General features: G+C 39.9%; 1 protein-coding gene and 1 long non-coding RNA gene across 13 annotated transcripts in view; both read right to left on the bottom strand.

The window, feature by feature from the left end:
- LOC115226081 (huntingtin-interacting protein 1) overlaps window positions 1-17,746 on the bottom strand; it is a 151,992-nt gene that overhangs the window by 108,268 nt on the left and 25,978 nt on the right. For all 12 annotated transcript variants that reach the window (XR_005004264.1, XR_005004263.1, XR_005004265.1 and 9 more), the window contains 4 exons: window positions 15,123-15,186; window positions 12,881-13,023; window positions 7,349-7,405; window positions 3,988-4,068 (listed from right to left, as the gene is read on the bottom strand). Coding sequence is in view for 2 of the 12 variants with exons in the window: in XM_036514918.1 (XP_036370811.1) it covers window positions 3,988-4,068; window positions 7,349-7,405; window positions 12,881-13,023; window positions 15,123-15,186 (345 nt within the window). In the remaining 10 variants the exon portion in view is untranslated. The remainder of the gene's footprint in view (window positions 1-3,987; window positions 4,069-7,348; window positions 7,406-12,880; window positions 13,024-15,122; window positions 15,187-17,746) is intronic.
- The window catches only part of LOC118768432, a 23,738-nt gene continuing 23,068 nt past the window's right edge, over window positions 17,077-17,746 (bottom strand). Inside the window, exon 3 of the long non-coding RNA XR_005004274.1 lies at window positions 17,077-17,090. This is a non-coding gene — a long non-coding RNA (uncharacterized LOC118768432). The remainder of the gene's footprint in view (window positions 17,091-17,746) is intronic.

The following is a 17,746-nucleotide window of genomic DNA, read 5'->3' as shown; positions in this document are numbered from 1 at the left end:
AAAGGGAAACTTTTTGAAAACGGTCATGACGGTGACAAATGATGGGTTTATGGCTACAATCCTTAAACTAAGGCTCAGTCTTCCCAGTGGAAAAACCCAACAAAATTTCAAGAGAATGAAATAAGGCAGCGGCTCGCTGTGCCGAAAGCAGAGTTCCTGGAAGGCTTCCGTCAATGGAATCATCATCATCATCATCATCGTTTAACGTCCGTTTTCCGCGCTAGCACGGGTTGGACGGTTTCGACCGGGGTCTGGGGAGCTCGGGACTGCCCCAGGCTCCAGTCTAGTCTGGCAGTGTTTCTACAGCTGGATGCCCTTCCTAACGCCAACCACTCCGCGAGTGTAGTGGGTGTTTTTTACGTGCCACCTGCACAGGTGCCAGAGGGGTCTGGCATCGGCCACGTTCGGATGGTGCTTTTTATGTGGGGGGGGTGCAGAATATATAGGGGAGCACCAGTGGGGAGGGGTGGTTCAGAGAAATGATGACAGGTTCTAGGCAAGTAGAACGTAGGATATCAAGAGAGGGGTAATGCATGGTGAAATAGCGTGTTGAAGAGGGGGGTTCGAAGAGTAGAACACCTATAATGGTGGTGGGAGAAGCGACATCCGGTATAGATGGAACAAAAATATAGAGATATCCGGTATTGGTGGTGGGGGTGGGCAAGGGCGGGTGCACCGGGAATATGTGAAGGTTGAACTTTAGAGAAACGGGCGGGAATGGCGATGTTTTTAGGGTGGCATGTAGAAAGAAAAGGAAAGCAAAGCAGATTGGTGGTTATAAGTTCAAAACATTTAAACGGTAGACAAATGTATGTATGTATGAAAAAGAAGGGAGAAATCTTAGCTTGCTTATGGACATCGCTGTAAGTCAGGGAAGAAATGATAGTGAATGGTGGAGATCGAATTAAAGGGAATATGCGAAGGTTGAACTTTAGAGAACGGGCGAGAATGGCGATGTTTTTAGGGTGGCATGTAGAAAGAAAAGGAAGCAAAGCAGATTGGTGGTTATAAGTTCAAAACATTTAAACGGTAGACAAATGTATGTATGTATGAAAAAGAAGGGAGAAATCTTAGCTTGCTTATGGACATCGCTGTAAGTCAGGGGAAGAAATGATAGTGAATGGTGGAGATCGAATTAAAGGGAATATGCGAAGGTTGAACTTTAGAGAAACGGGCGGGAATGGCGATGTTTTTAGGGTGACATGTAGAAGAAAAGGAAAGCAAAGCAGATTGGTGGTTATAAGTTCAAAACATTTAAACGGTAGACAAATGTATGTATGTATGAAAAAGAAGGGAGAAATCTTAGCTTGCTTATGGACATCGCTGTAAGTCAGGGAAGAAATGATAGTGAATGGTGGAGATCGAATTAAAGGGAATATGCGAAGGTTGAACTTTAGAGAAACGGGCGGGAATGGCAATGTTTTTAGGGTGGCATGTAGAAAGAAAAGGAAGCAAAGCAGATTGGTGGTTATAAGTTCAAAACATTTAAACGGTAGACAAATGTATGTATGTATGAAAAAGAAGGGAGAAATCTTAGCTTGCTTATGGACAATCGCTGTAAGTCAGGGGAAGAAATGATAGTGAATGGTGGAGATCGAATTAAAGGGAATATGCGAAGGTTGAACTTTAGAGAAACGGGCGGGAATGGCAATGTTTTTAGGGTGGCATGTAGAAAGAAAAGGAAAGCAAAGCAGATTGGTGGTTATAAGTTCAAAACATTTAAACGGTAGACAAATGTATGTATGTATGAAAAAGAAGGGAGAAATCTTAGCTTGCTTATGGACATCGCTGTAAGTCAGGGGAAGAAATGATAGTGAATGGTGGAGATCGAATTAAAGGGAATATGCGAAGGTTGAACTTTAGAGAAACGGGCGGGAATGGCAATGTTTTTAGGGTGGCATGTAGAAAGAAAAGGAAAGCAAAGCAGATTGGTGGTTATAAGTTCAAAACATTTAAACGGTAGACAAATGTATGTATGTATGAAAAAGAAGGGAGAAATCTTAGCTTGCTTATGGACATCGCTGTAAGTCAGGGGAAGAAATGATAGTGAATGGTGGAGATCGAATTAAAGGGAATATGCGAAGGTTGAACTTTAGAGAAACGGGCGGGAATGGCAATGTTTTTAGGGTGGCATGTAGAAAGAAAAGGAAAGCAAAGCAGATTGGTGGTTATAAGTTCAAAACATTTAAACGGTAGACAAATGTATGTATGTATGAAAAAGAAGGGAGAAATCTTAGCTTGCTTATGGACATCGCTGTAAGTCAGGGGAAGAAATGATAGTGAATGGTGGAGATCGAATTAAAGGGAATATGCGAAGGTTGAACTTTAGAGAAACGGGCGGGAATGGCAATGTTTTTAGGGTGGCATGTAGAAAGAAAAGGAAAGCAAAGCAGATTGGTGGTTATAAGTTCAAAACATTTAAACGGTAGACAAATGTATGTATGTATGAAAAAGAAGGGAGAAATCTTAGCTTGCTTATGGACATCGCTGTAAGTCAGGGGAAGAAATGATAGTGAATGGTGGAGATCGAATTAAAGGGAATATGCGAAGGTTGAACTTTAGAGAAACGGGCGGGAATGGCAATGTTTTTAGGGTGGCATGTAGAAAGAAAAGGAAAGCAAAGCAGATTGGTGGTTATAAGTTCAAAACATTTAAACAGTAGACAAATGTATGTATGTATGAAAAAGAAGGGAGAAATCTTAGCTTGCTTATGGACATCGCTGTAAGTCAGGGGAAGAAATGATAGTGAATGGTGGAGATCGAATTAAAGGGAATATGCGAAGGTTGAACTTTAGAGAAACGGGCGGGAATGGCGATATACATAAATATTATTTTTGTCTGAGGCATGGATAATATTTTTTGCAGAGTAATTACATATCACATAAGGAGACTGGAAAACAGTTTAATAGTATTTATGCAGCATTACATGTGTTTCATTACCTAATAGGAATTACAAACTTTTAGACAAAGAGAAAACATGTAAAATATCTCCTATAAGAAATTCTTCATATATACATATATACATGTGTGTGAGTGTGTGTGTGTACCCTTGTCCAGATATTATGTGATGTCCGTAAATGGCCATCATGACTGGCATACTTGTGCAGTTCTTCATTTCCAGTCTTCTGTGTAAAATATGTCTCACCAGGGAAAGTATTTCCTTGCTTGGAAACAGGTGAGGATTGGTGACAAGAAAGGGTACCCAGCTCAGGAAAATCTCCATCAATGAATTCCATCTGATCCATTGAAGCATGGAAAAGTGAATTTTAAATGATGATGATTATCATCATTGTAGTGTTATGGTTCCTCTTCTGTATGAATGCAGTTATGTTTTAATAATTGATCATTTTCATAGATTGACTTAGCACAAATGTCTTAGGGTATGGTTTTATCTTTCATATTAATAGGACTGTGTAGAATTCTCCATTTTCATAGAATGATTAAGCACTGCTATGTTTTCCTTCCTCTGTCAATGCTCTTTTGATTCGTTAATGGATCATTTCAAATGAAAGGCTTACAATTGATATCACATTGATATAGTTTCTTTCTTGTGTAGAGGGTTTTATGAGATACAAACTTGTCCTTCTGAAGGAATGTTATACAACCATTGTCACTGTGTGATCCTGGATAAAAGGTATGGCTTCAAAAAGGGTCTACTTTGAAGGAGATTAAATGCCAAATTGAGATGTTTGGTTGTTTTCTTTTTATAGCACCATTCCCGATACTTTTTGATCAGAGCTTTTATAAGTTAGGGAACAACAAATAATTCTATGTGCAATGAGAGAGAGGGGGGGAGAAAGAGAGAGAGGGGGAGAGAAAGAGAGGGGGAGAGAAAGAGAGAGAGAAAGAAAGAGAGAGAAAGAAAGAAAGAGAGAGGGAAAGAAAGAGAGAGAGAGAAAGAGAGAGAGACAAACAGACAGAATAGATAAACAGAGAGGATAAGTGTTGACATAATAGGGCTAAAGATAAATGAGGTTTGTTAGATACCTTTTTGTGGAAAGAGAGTTTCTGAATTAGAAGCTTCGTATACGCAGCTATCAGCCGACCGTATCCATCCTTTAGGTGACCCTGGAGGAGGCAAAGAACAAAATATAGAATCAAATACATCGTCAGTTTAATGTCTGCTTTACCATGCTGGCATGAGTTGAACGAGAAATAAAGAGGAGGCAGAAGTTAGGCTGGGTGGGTGGGTGGGGAGGGGGTACGATGGACCTTGATGTCGCTAAACCCTACACCACATGTCTTTCATTCACTGAAACTGACAAAAATCCCTGAGTTACAGGACATACTGGGTCACAGGGTACAAGTTAAATGTCACTGCTTTTCAAGTGGGGACAATATAGACACATCTGGTTGGATGCCCTTCCTAAAACCAACCACCCTGCAGAATATGTGTGAATGGCTGGATATAAAGTATATGGGTGTATGATGGCCGTCCACCCGTGACCGAGGAAGACCATTGCTGACCTTCAGGAACATTGTGCGCTCTAGGACTAACTTATATTTTGCATTTGCAGCTCCATTGGTGGCTGAACAGACCTGCTCTTGACAAGCATACACGACTGCAAACATTGCAGACCAAGCTTTCCCCATTCACTATACGAGCCGTGCGCTTTCGCGCAGCTCGCTTAATTCTTCATGCTGGATACGTGCTCTCTCAAAAGTGTCGATCCCCTCCTTAACCTGCTTCCTCCATCTGTGGCAATGACAGGCATTGTTCTCCCAGTCAGTGTCCTGCATATCACAGGCCTTTAATGAGGACTTGACACAGTCCTTAAATCGCAGCCTTGGTTTCTGCTGGAGTCTCCTTCCATTCACAAGTTCTCCATAGAGCATCTGCTTAGGAATCCTGCTATCCTTTGACCCATATGGGTGTATATATATATCCATACATACATACATATATGTCAGGAAGAGGATTTGAAAATGCAGAGGTCTTTTAAAGATGTCTAACTTAACCGGTTTCACTTTTTTCAAAAATTGATTTTCAAAAGTAAAGTGCAAGGCTTTGTGTAGCCTTTGTAGTATTAAAGATTAGTTAACAGAGATGTATTAAAATGCAGTGATAGAGCCTTTGGCAATGGAAAGTCCAATGTTAAGAGAAGATTTGTGTAGAAACAGTTTACATAGAAGTGTTCAAAACAGGCAGCAAAATAAGATTGTAATTGTTTATAATTCTGTTGTGTGTGGGGAAAGTCATTCTCTTTTGGTGCCTTATAATTTAACACACTCACCAGTAAAATTTCCACTTATTTCTTATTTTTATTTCCTAAAAATTTCGTTGCATCTTGCAACCTTTTTAATAGTCTTGACACTTGAAAAGGTTGCAAGACGCAACGAAAATTTTAGGAAAATAAAAATATGAAATAAGTGGAAATTTTACCGGTGAGTGTGTTAAATAATAAGGCACTAAAAGAGAATGACTCTCCCCAGACACAACAGAATATACTTCAACACACTAACTCATATAAAGAATCTTGCAAACCAAATCCAAAAACGAAATTGTTTATAAGTTTCCCAGAAATCACAATTGTTTATAAGCATATATACAGAAAGAATTCGTCAAAAGTTCATTAAAAATCATACACACACACACACACACAAGTGAGTGATCATAATTGAGTGATCAAAATTAAGCAAATTGTCACGACTGAGAAGACTTTTTTCGTCTGCCGCTACGTTCTGAGTTCAAATTCTGCCAAGGTTGACTTTGCCTTTCATCCTTTCGGGGTCGATAAATTAAGTACCAGTTACGCACTGGGTCGATATAATCGACTTAACCCCTTTGTCTGTGCTTGTTTAGCCCCTTGTAGGTAGTAAAGAAATATATATGGTGATAACTAGATGCATGAGTGTGTGTGTATAAAAAATATATATACATATGCATGCATACATACATACCTATATACAGAAGCACATAGATTTGTAGATAAATGCAGGTGTGTGTGCATGTGTGTAAATATACATACATACACACAAATTTTCATATAAAGTGTTATAGGTACATATTTGTGATATATATAAGACAGGTACAGACAGACAAAGAGATCATAGGTACAACCTACCTACCTACAAACTACCTGCATCAGTTGTTAGTTGCCGAGACATTGCCTCCTTGAATACCTCCATGCTTCCTGGAATCCACCAACACTCCACCCGATATCCACCCCACGCTCCACATGCATGCATACATGTATATCATTACTTATACACTGTTCACTTTCCTGACCTATGTGCATAATTCTATGCACTGTATATGCACCTTTGATGAGTTGTAGTGCACCTGAGCATTATACACAATCATTTCATTATTTTTATTGTGTCCATGTATTAAAGAGCTATTTGGCTGCTATTTCTAGCCTGCCAATTGATCCGTTAGCAGCCACACTGTTGGTACCAACAAGATTGTCTGTGTGTCCTTTCCAGCTGGATCTAATCACAACCCCATACCCCCACTCCTTCCCACCCACCATCATTACAGTATTATCAGCATGAACTAGCGTATACCAGTTTGTACCAGTGAACTAACACTGTAGACACACACACATACACACAGAAATAAACATTATATATACATACATACACACACAGAGTCATATGCAAATATATACATTCACAAATGTGTGTGTACATTATATATAAATATATTATACATAGTGTGCGTGTATACAAGACACACTATATATATATTAAATTAAATTAGAGATAAAACCACTATTAGGCAAATCAAACAGTGAAAAACAAACCAAAAAATAAAAATAATTAATATAATTTACAAAATATATAAAATTTAAAATTATTAATTTATATTTATATATTTTTTTCTTAATATAACTATCAAAAAGTATTAAAAAGTTTAATATAAGAAAAGTAAAACCACTACGTACGTTTCATGGCCACAACCTAATTCGAATTACAATAATTTAAATTCAATTATAAATTTGAATTATAATTATAGTCAATCTTCAGGTTAATGATAATAGTTAAATAAATAAGCAAATATATTTAAACAATATTTTTTAAGAAATAAATAAAATAATAATTTTTCTTATAAAAAATCTATTATCAGACTAGAAACTTTAATGATTAGGATTATGTCATACAATCCAATTATAATGTTAAATATTAATTCTTAAGGTAAGAATAGATAGAAAATGTATTTATCTATTCAGATATAATATGGCTTTAAAAAAACATAATAAACTCACGAATAACCTAATCTCAGTTATAGTCAATATCTAATTACCTAATTATTTAACAAAATATATATATAAACATGCATCATGAAAATTATGACAGCAATGATGAATGCAGATCACACACACACACACACACACATGGAACTTACCCATAATTTTCCAATGTCCTTCAACAAGGAAATGTATTTCTGGGAATCCAAAATAACCTAAAAAAGAGAGAAAAAAATATTAACTTTAAATGGAATTGTCTTTTGGGTTTGTCTCGTTGTGGCTTAAATCACTGGACTATCTCTGATCTTCATATTTGTTTCAGTGATATGAGGATCGGACAATAAGTGTTAAGCGAGTGTCAACGGTGGTTCCAGAGACTACAGCCCAGAAGATGAGCCTCGTCCTGGAAGATCTGTAGAACAACGAAAACATCCTGTAAACTCTGGTTGAACAAAATCCCATCATAACTGTTGAGGAACAAGCAGAGAATCTTGGATTTGGTCATTCAACCATTTATCGACGCCTGTGTGCCATCAGAAAACGACCATCTTTATTTTCAAGATGAAAGGTGTTCTTCCATCAGGATAATGCTCGGCCACACACAGTGAGGATAACGTTTCAAAGGCGGAGCAGTTTGAATGGGAAACGATGCACCACCCACCATATTCGCCAGTCACTGCCCCATCTGATTATCATTTAATTTGAAGTCTCAAAATCATTTGGACAGAAAGAATATGAATTCTGTAGACAAGGTCAGGACAGAACTGGCAAAGTATTTTTCATCAAGGACAAGTGAATTTTAGAAGAGGGGCCTTTCAGGTCTACCAGATAAATGGAAGAGCATTGCAGAAAATGAAGGAGAGTATATTTTAGATTAAAAAAGAGCTTTATCTTAATTTTGAAAAACAGAAGTATAAAAATTATTATTTATGGGATGACCCAATATAAAGCCTAATACTTGTTCCGTTGGTCTTTTTGGCCAAACTGGTGGTGGTGGTGGTCATGGCTCAAATCAAAAAACACAGGACTCATTGAATAATGTAGCTCTAGGTGAACTGTGCCAGAGGCAGAAGACAGAACGGACAAGGCAGGAACGACTCATCTAAATCTTGCCAGACTAAGGCTGACCTGGAGCTAAACAACAACAAACCCGGTTTACAACCCCCCCCACCTGTCCAACAACAACAAATCACACCCCTCCCCTATGATGCCACACACACACTGCAGATAAAGAGATTAATGGATAAACCCAGCTTAACATCTTATATTGTAAGTAGTCATGACTATGACATTGAAGTGATACATTGTGGGAGATGTGACTTCTCATGTAAATATGTGTGTGTGTGTGCGTGTGTGTATATATATCAGGTGTGACCAGGTGATAAGAAGCTTGCTTCCCAACCACGCGATTCCAAGTTCAGTCCCACTGCATGGCACCTTGGGCAAGTGTCTTCTACTACAGCCGCAGGCTGACCAAAGCCTTGTGAGTGCATTTGGTAGACAGAAACTGAAAGAAGCCCATCATGTGTGCATGTATATGTACCCCAGTCACTTGACAACTAGCGTTAGTAACTTAGGGGCCTGGAAATAAGAGATTGATAGAACCAGGGCCAGGTTTCAAAAAAGTAAGTCCTGGGATTGATTTGTTTGATTAAAAACCTTCAAGGTTCGGCCCCAGCATGGCCATAAAAAAACTCCAATGACTGAAGCAAGTGAAAGACAGACGTCCTCATCTTCATCATTCAATTTTCCATGTTCATTGCTGGCGTGGGTTGGGCAGTTTAACAGGGTCTTATGGGACAAAGGGCTGCATAGTGCTCCAGTATCAGTTCGGGATTGGATTCCACAGCTGAATCCCCTTCCTAATGCCAACCACTTTACAGAGCAAACTGGGTGCTTTTTATGTGGCACCAACACCAGTGGGGGTGCCATGTACCTCACAAGACTACGAAGCCCAAGATAGGGGAAGCTTTATGCTAGATGAGGGATAGGGTAGGCAAGAAAGGGAAAAGGCAGGGAAGGTTCTACATAGCCCCTCAAATTTTAGAGAGAATGATAATCTATAAGGATCTTGGACGGGTCAGAGTTAAATGAGTTGAATTCTCTCTGACTGGATCCTCTTCCTGTCTCAAACCCTCACTTGTTTCCATGTCAGTTAATATTTCCTCACTCGACTGGTTTCTGTGTCAGTGGCACGTAAAAAGCACCATCCGAACATGGCCGATGCCAGTGCCACCTTGACTGGCTTCCGTGCCGGTGGCATGTTAAAAGCACCAACCGATCGTGGCCGTTGCCAGCCTCGCCCGGCACCTGTGCAGGTGGCACGTAAAAAGCACCCACTACACTCATGGAGTCGACCTTGCCTTTCATTCTTTCGGGGGTTGATAAAATAAGTACCAGTCAAGCACCCGGGTCAATGTAATCAACCATCCTGCCTCGCCATATTTCAAGTTTTATGCCTATTGTAGAAAGGATATTGTTGATGTTGTTGTTGTTGTTATTATTATTATTGTCATTATTATTATCATTATCATTATTATTGTCATTATCATTATTATTATTGTCATTATTATTACTTTTTTTTTTCTTCTTTCAAATTTGCTTCCATTTCTTGCCGAGTGTCTTCCCGACTCCTAGGGCAAAGAAACTTATAGTATATATTGGTAGGCCATTAAACCAAACTCAATAGTTCGTTCATTTTTTTTTTTTTTTTACGTTAAATTAAAATACATGAGCAGCAACAGCTCTCACATCGACAATGCTCTTCTCATTATTATTATTATTATCATTATTATTATTATTGTCATTATCATTATTATTATTGTCATTATTATTATTATTATTATTATTGTCATTATTATTATTATTATCATTATTATTATAATTATCATTATTATTATTGTCATTATCATTATTATCATTATCATTATTATTATTATTGTCATTATTATTATTATTGTCATTATTATTATTATTACTATTATTGTCATTATCATTATTATTATTATTGTCATTATCATTATTATTATTATTGTCATTATCATCATCATTATTATTATTATTATTGCTGTTATTGAAGGCAGAGAGCTGGCAGAAACGTTAGCATGCTGGATGAAACGCTTAGTGGTATTTCGTCTGCCACTACGTTCTGAGTTCAAATTCCACTGAGATCAACTTTGCCTTTCATCCTTTTGGGGTCAATAAAAACAAGATATGAGTTGAGCATTGGGGCTAATGCTGTCAACCAACCCCTTCCCCACAAAAGCTCTGGCCTTGTGTCTGTATAAGTGTGTCTCAGGGTTTAGCCAGGAGGGAAATATAGGGGTGACTGTGACTAAATTTATTACAGGTCAGGTGTGAAACAATTTAAAAGCAAGGGGGGAGAGGGGTGCATGTGCAGCAAAGTTCATGTGTGAAAGGCTGAAAAGATTAACAGGAAACAAAGTTGACGTTTGATAAAGAGGAGGCGAAACAATGACAGCTGTGAAATTTCAGGGGGGAGGGGTGGGGGCGGGAGCGACGGTGATTGTAGGGGTGGTGGTGGTGGTGGTGGTGGTGGTATTAGCAGTTATTGTAGAATTACCTTTTGAATTTCAGAAGGAAGTTTTGAAGCTTGAAAAGTGGGTGGACAATAGATGGGGAGAGCAGGTGCGTTTGATCTCGTTATGTCCAAAAAAGGTAATGTTAGCAAGAAAACACGGATGTTAAATAACACACACACACACACAAGTGTGGCTGTGTGATGAAGAGGTTTGATTCCTAACCATGTGGCTCGGAGTTCATTCCCACTGCATGGCACCTTGGGCAAGTTCCAACAAGATGGTATCTCCAAGCAGTTTAAATGCATAAATCTCCGATATTGAGGAGACTTAAAAGTGTCAGCAGAAGTGTAGCCAGCAATCATGACCTGGATGCAGCCCGGCCCTCTGTAAGGAGTTAAGGGCCAAAACACTTGCCAGAGGTGGGTTTCTTCTCGGAAGACCTTTATTACCACATACTCAAACATAGACACATCTGTGCATGAGTGCATGTGGCTGTATGCACACATACGTCTGTGAAAAGCTTTACAGCCTGCACACTTCACATGAACAGGCACCCAAGCGCCAAACAGTGATGTTGTTGTTATTTTATGTCAAGCTTTTTTATTCACAAGCTTCATGCTTTTGAAGTTATCAGGAGTAAAGATCCTTTGCTAAGGGTTGAGGACAGGAAGAGCACCAGGCTGTAAAAAAAAGATCTCAACAGGAAATCACACAAACCTAAACTGGGTTCAAGGAACAGTTTAATGTTTGCAGGGAAATGACTTTATACCATCATCATTTATGTCCATCTTCTATGTTGGCATAGAGTGGATGGTTTTAGAGGAACTGGTAAGCCAGAGGACTGCACCAAACTCCACTGTAACCTTCGGCATGGTATTTACAGCTGGTCAATCTTCCTAATGCCAACCACTTTATAGAATGGCCTGGATGCTTTTTACGTGAGATCTGCTTCGGCATAGTTTTTATGGCTGGATGCCCTTCCAAATGCCAAATACTTTACAGAGTGGACTGGATGTTGTTTATGTGGCACCAGTTTCCGTCTACCAAATGCACTCACAACGTTTTGGTCAGCCCATGGCTATCTTGGCCAAGGTGTTATGCAGTGGGATTGAACCTGGAACCATGTGGAAGCAACTTCTTACCACACAGCCATGCCAGCACCAATATATATACAAATATATATTCAATTCACAATCTATGGGTGGTACTCATAAGAATGTTCTCTGATGTATCAGGTTACTAATCCCATAGGATGTATAGTCCAACCCAGTAGAAAAACATTAGGAGTGTAAAAGGTATGTATAAAGAGAAGATGTGTACGAGGAGGAGGAGGAGGAGGATTGAGGTGACCATTTTTATATCCATTCAACTACAACTGCTTCAAAAGCTTACTAACATGTATGAATAATTTTATGTTACCTTACTAGCACTATGACCTGGCAACGCCGGGTCATAGTGCTAGTGCATGCATATACAGCTGCGTGCATGCGCACATACACACGAGTACTGTCCAAATCTCTGACTAGTCACATACAGCTAGCTGGCATTCAATTGGCATATCAAGTTCTGGGCATTTTGATTGGGTTTTGGATAGAAAATTCACAAAAAAGTCACTTCTATTGATTTTTTTAATGGCTTTGTTGGGTGACTGGGGAAATGTGAAGATGTGCATGACCACCCTTGGACGGTTTTGAATGACCACAGAAAGTGCGAGCCTTCTAACTGAAAAATTGTGGATTTGTATAAAGGACACACACACACACACACATTTTGCCGTTTATATATAGAGAGATGATAAATAATAAATCCTTTACATGTCTGTACTAGCATATATAATATAAATTGTATAATTTATGAATCAATACAGATAAGTTTGGTCATCAGATCAAAAGAATCACTCCCAAGGTGTTGACTGACCGACAGTCAGTTAGAATAGGAGAGAATTGCGCAGGGTGCCACATAGGGGGAGAGAACCTAAAACTTGGTGGTTGAAAGCAAGCTTCTGAGCCACACACCAAAAGACATGGAGAAGATGACTGGGAAACCCGTCATCACAGATGTACCTGATCGGAGCTCACCCAGGCATTTAAAAACAAAAAACAAAACAAACAGCAACACACACACACTTAGAGATAAAGTGCAACTTACATTAGCATGTCCTTCCCGGAGCAGCTTGTGCAGGACATGGAGAAACTTCCAGCAAATAATAGCATTTCCTTGAAGTGGAAGTTTAGATGTGGTCGCCCAAAAGACACCGGCACCGCTTTCATGAAACGTTCCGAGTATGGCACCTTAGAGAAGGGAAACAGAACTAAGGAAAACAATGACAAGAAGAAGAAGAAAGTTTTTAGAGACATGAATTATATTGTTTTTATATTGGGCTACGATTACAGGACTGTAATATCTATGCGATATATATATATATTACATGGTAGACATAACTATATTATAGTGCCAGTGGCACATAAGAGAACCATCCGAACGTGGCCATTGCCAGCGCTGCCCTGACTGGCTTCCGTGCCGGTGGCACATAAAAAGCACCATCCGATCGTGGCCATTTGCCAGCCTCGTCTGGCACATAAAAAGCACCCACTACACTCACGGAGTGGTTGGCATTAGGAAGGGCATCCAGCCATAGAAACATTGCCAGATCAGACTGCAGCCTGGTGCAGCCTTCTGGCTTCCCAGACCCCAGTTGCACCGTCCAACCCATGCTAGCATGGAAAGCGGACGCTAAACGATGATGATGATGTTCTCATCCACGTCTATACATGATGTTCAGTTTGTAATCCACAACCACATGTTGCTGAGAAAGGAGGAAATCATGGGAATAAATGTAATAACAGTAACTCCATTCTTCACTAATACATGTGTGTGTGTGTATTCTTTATTTGTGGGTTAACAGGGCAACCAATGATTTCATATGTAAAGATCTTCACAATTGTCCAAGCATACCACATGGTATGCTTGAACAATTTTACATTAAACTAAAAGATTACTCAATACATTTGGTAGAGTAGATTTATTATTCTTTAACAAGAACGGTATTGATAGTGACTTTGAAGTTTCAGCCAGTTAGGCCATCATCGCACACTATTTACTCACGTGTAAGTTACACAATTTTATTGTTGATTTTATCAGGTAAAAAGAAAATCCCAGGTTGCTGTGACTTATACATCACAGGGCAAAGTTGAAAATTTTACACAAGATTTAACACTAAAAAGTGCAACTTACAGTAGGTATATTGTGTGTGGGTGTGTGTGGATATATATACACACATGTACTTATGTGTGTGTGTGTGTGTGTGTATATATATATATGCATGTATATGTACGTGTTTATATGTATGTTTAGATGGGTGTATGTATGTATGTATGTATATATATATATATACATATATTTTCGAAACATATGTCGAAAATAAAGGAATTTTGTTAATTCGTCTTTCAACTCCATTCTTTTATATATGTATATATATATATACATATAAAATCAAAATAAGCAACAAGTATATCCTAGGTAATTTGGTACAATCGTTTCATGCTACTTCATTTTATTAATAAAATGAAGTAGCATGAAACGATTGTACCAAATTACCGAAGTTATTCTTGTTGCTTATTTTGATTATAATCACCCCATGGATTTATATGGATAACACCATACAAAATTCTGGTGCCTCTGACTTAACTATCATATTCATTTGAATCTAAATTTTGCTGAACTTATATATATATATGGTACATAAAAAGCACCATCCGAACGTGGCCGATGCCAGCGCCGACTTGGCTGGCTTCCGTGCCGGTGGCACATTAAAAGCACCAACCGATAGTGGCCGATGCCAGACTCCCCTGGCACCTGTGCCGGTGGCATGTAAAAAGCACCCACTACACTCGCGGAGTGGTTGGCGTCAGGAAGGGCATCCAGCTGTAGAAACACTGCCAGATCAGACTGGAGCCTGGTGCAGCCTCCTGGCTTCCCAGACCCCGGTCGAACCGTCCAACCCGTGCTAGCGCGGAAAACGGACATTAAACAATGATGATGATGATGATGATGGTGTGTGTGTGTGTGTGTGTGTGTGTCTGTGTGTGTGGTGTGTGTGTGTGTGTCTGTGTGTTGTGTGTGTCTGTGTGTGTGTTGTGTGTGTTGTGTGTGTGTGTGTGGTGTGTGTCTGTGGGTGTGTGGTCTGTGTGTGTGTGTGTGTGTTGTGTCTGTGTGTGTGGTGTGTGTCTGTGTGTGTGTGTGTGTGTGTGTGTGTGTGTGTGTGTGTGTCTGGTGTGTGTGTGTGTCTGTGTGTGTGTGTGTGGTGTGTGTGTGTCTGTGTCTCTGTGTGTGTGTGTGTGGTGTGTGTGTGTGTGTGTAACAGAAGGCTCCAGCCGCAACAAAAGGATACTTCGCACATGCTTTTCCTTGACTGGATGTACATTTGAATTGATAGCTTTGTTGATAGCAATTGACTGCAAAAGAGAAACAGATGAAGAAACAGATTAATAACAACAACAATAAACAATAGCAATAGGAAACGGCTACAACAACAACAACACTTCAAATTTTGGAACAAGGCAGACATTGTGAGGAGAGGGGAAAAGACAAGTGAACTGTACAGACTCCTGTACTTCACTGGTACTTTATTGCATCCAACCTCAGAGGGGTGAAGGACAAATTTGGTCACAGCAGAATTTGAACTCAGAAACCACATTGGATAGGCTCTTTTGTCAAACAGAAGAAATTAATTGTGATAGCCACAACTGGATTGGTGTTGACTGTATGAGGTCTTCTCAGTCAGGGTAAGGATGACCTGAGCAGACAGGGTTCCAGACCACAAAACCACCCCCAACAATCTGCCATACACACCTCCATCACTCTATCAATCACTCAAATTTAGGTCAATATATTTTTTATTGATATTTCTTCCACAACCTCCCCACCTCTGTTTCACTTTCCTACCCCCCCTCTCTCTCAGTATCTGTCTCCCCACCTCTCACTGTCTCTTGTCTGATCTCTCTCTCTCTTGCTGTCTCCCTCTCTCTATCTCTCAATATTTGTCTACCCTCTCTCCTGTCTCCCCACCTCTCTCTGTCTCTGGCTTGCTTCCTTCTTTCTCTCCCTCTTCCTTGTCCTCCTCCCTCACTACAGACATCACCCTCTCCCTCTCACTAACAGTATGTCCTTCCCCCCTATTCCTCTCTCATTATGTCTCTCCCCCCTTTCCTCTCTTACAGCTGTCCTCCCCCTTCCACACCATTCCATTTATATCTCTGTCTCCCACTCTCTTCCCTCATTTATCTGTCTCTCACCTGTTCCCCCCTCTCTCTCTCAATCATTCCTCCCACTCATTTCCTGCCTCTACCTGTTTCTCCTCTCTCCCTAACCCTCTATCATTTTCTGTCTCCCTCCCACTTCCTCTATACACTGCTGCCTGTATCTCTCTTTCCTCCCTCTCTCTGCATCTCACCTCTCTCTCTCTCACCCTCCCACCACCACTCCCTTTACAATCCAATCTGTTTCCTGTCTTCACACAAAGACACTCACTTCTAACACACACACACACACACACCATGGCCATGCTGGGGCACCGTCCTGACAGGTGTTGCTCAGTCAATACCAAACACTTCATCCAGTGCGTGCCAAAACAGTCAGGTGTAAACTGCCAGAAATTTGGAGGGGGAAAAAACCAGTCAGTGCTGGCCCTGGGAGGTGGTACCCCCACCTCTCAATCATAAACCCCCCTACTTTGTATAGGTATGTGAGTGCGTGGGTGTATAGCTTCTGGGATCTTTTCGGTTTGAACGGCAGTTTTTTTTAATAATTTCTAGGTAACTAAACACTTTTAAACTTGGTATACTGCTAGAATGTGTTTATAAAACATCTTTTTCTCTTGGCTTTATTCAGGAAATTCTATGGTTTGTAAGATATTTGTGGGTTTTTTTTCTTCAATTTCTGCAATTTCAAACAATCAATGACGTCTATTGAGGTGAAAACATTCTGTGCCGTTTGAATATGTCCCTCGTTTAAGAAACAGATTGGGTTTATTTACATTTGTGAAGAAAAAAATATAGCCTTCCTCCCAACCCTAACCCTAAAACAGATTGAAATGCAATAGATCGATACTAGGGTCATAATTATGGGTGACAATTTCATATGACAGTGCAAGAAAAAACTGCCATTCAAACGGAAAAGATCCACCTTCTGTCTTTTACTTGTTGCATTCATTTGAAAGGGTTCAGAACAAATCAACCACCATATAGTTTTTAAAAGTTTGATACTTGTTCTATCAGTCAGTTTTACTGAACCACTAAGTTACCAGTTGTCAAGTAGTTGTGATGGTGCTGAGGAAACTAACAGACACACATACAACAGGCTTCTTTCAGTTTCCATCTCCCAAGGCTTTGATTGGCCCAGGTTATAATAGAAGACACCTGCCCAAGGTGCCATGCAGTGGGACTGAACCAGGAACCATGTGGTTGAGAAGCAAACATCTTACCATACAGCCATGTCTGCACCTAGAATGCATGTGTATCATCATCATCATTTAACGTCTGTTGTCCATTCTGGCATGGGTTGGATGGTTTGACTGGAACTGGTTAGCCAGAGAGCTGCACCAGATTCCAATCTGGTTTGGCATGGTTTCTACGGCTGAATGCCCTTCCACTCCAAGAGTGCAATGGGTGATTTTTTACCCAGCGCCAGCACAGGTGCTCTTATGTGCCACCAGTACGACATATATATATAGCTGTGTGGTAAGTAGCTTGCTTACAAACCACATGGTTCCGGGTTCAGTCCCACTGCGTGACACCTTGGGCAAGTGTCTTCTACTATAGCCTCGGGCCAACCAAAGCCTTGTGAGTGGATTTGGTAGACGTAAACAGAAAGAAGCCCGTCGTATATATGTATATATATATGTGTGCGTGTATGTTTGTGTGTCTGTGTTTGTCCCCCTAGCATTGCTTGACAACCGATGCTGGTGTGTTTACGTCCCCGTCACTTAGCGGTTCGGCAAAAGAAACTGATAGAATA

Source organism: Octopus sinensis, linkage group LG29 (assembly GCF_006345805.1).
Source record: "Octopus sinensis linkage group LG29, ASM634580v1, whole genome shotgun sequence".
In the NCBI taxonomy this organism is placed as follows: Eukaryota; Metazoa; Mollusca; class Cephalopoda; order Octopoda; family Octopodidae; genus Octopus; species Octopus sinensis.
The sequence above is the reverse complement of the archived record's forward strand: the minus strand, read 5'-3'. Positions and strand labels throughout refer to the sequence as shown.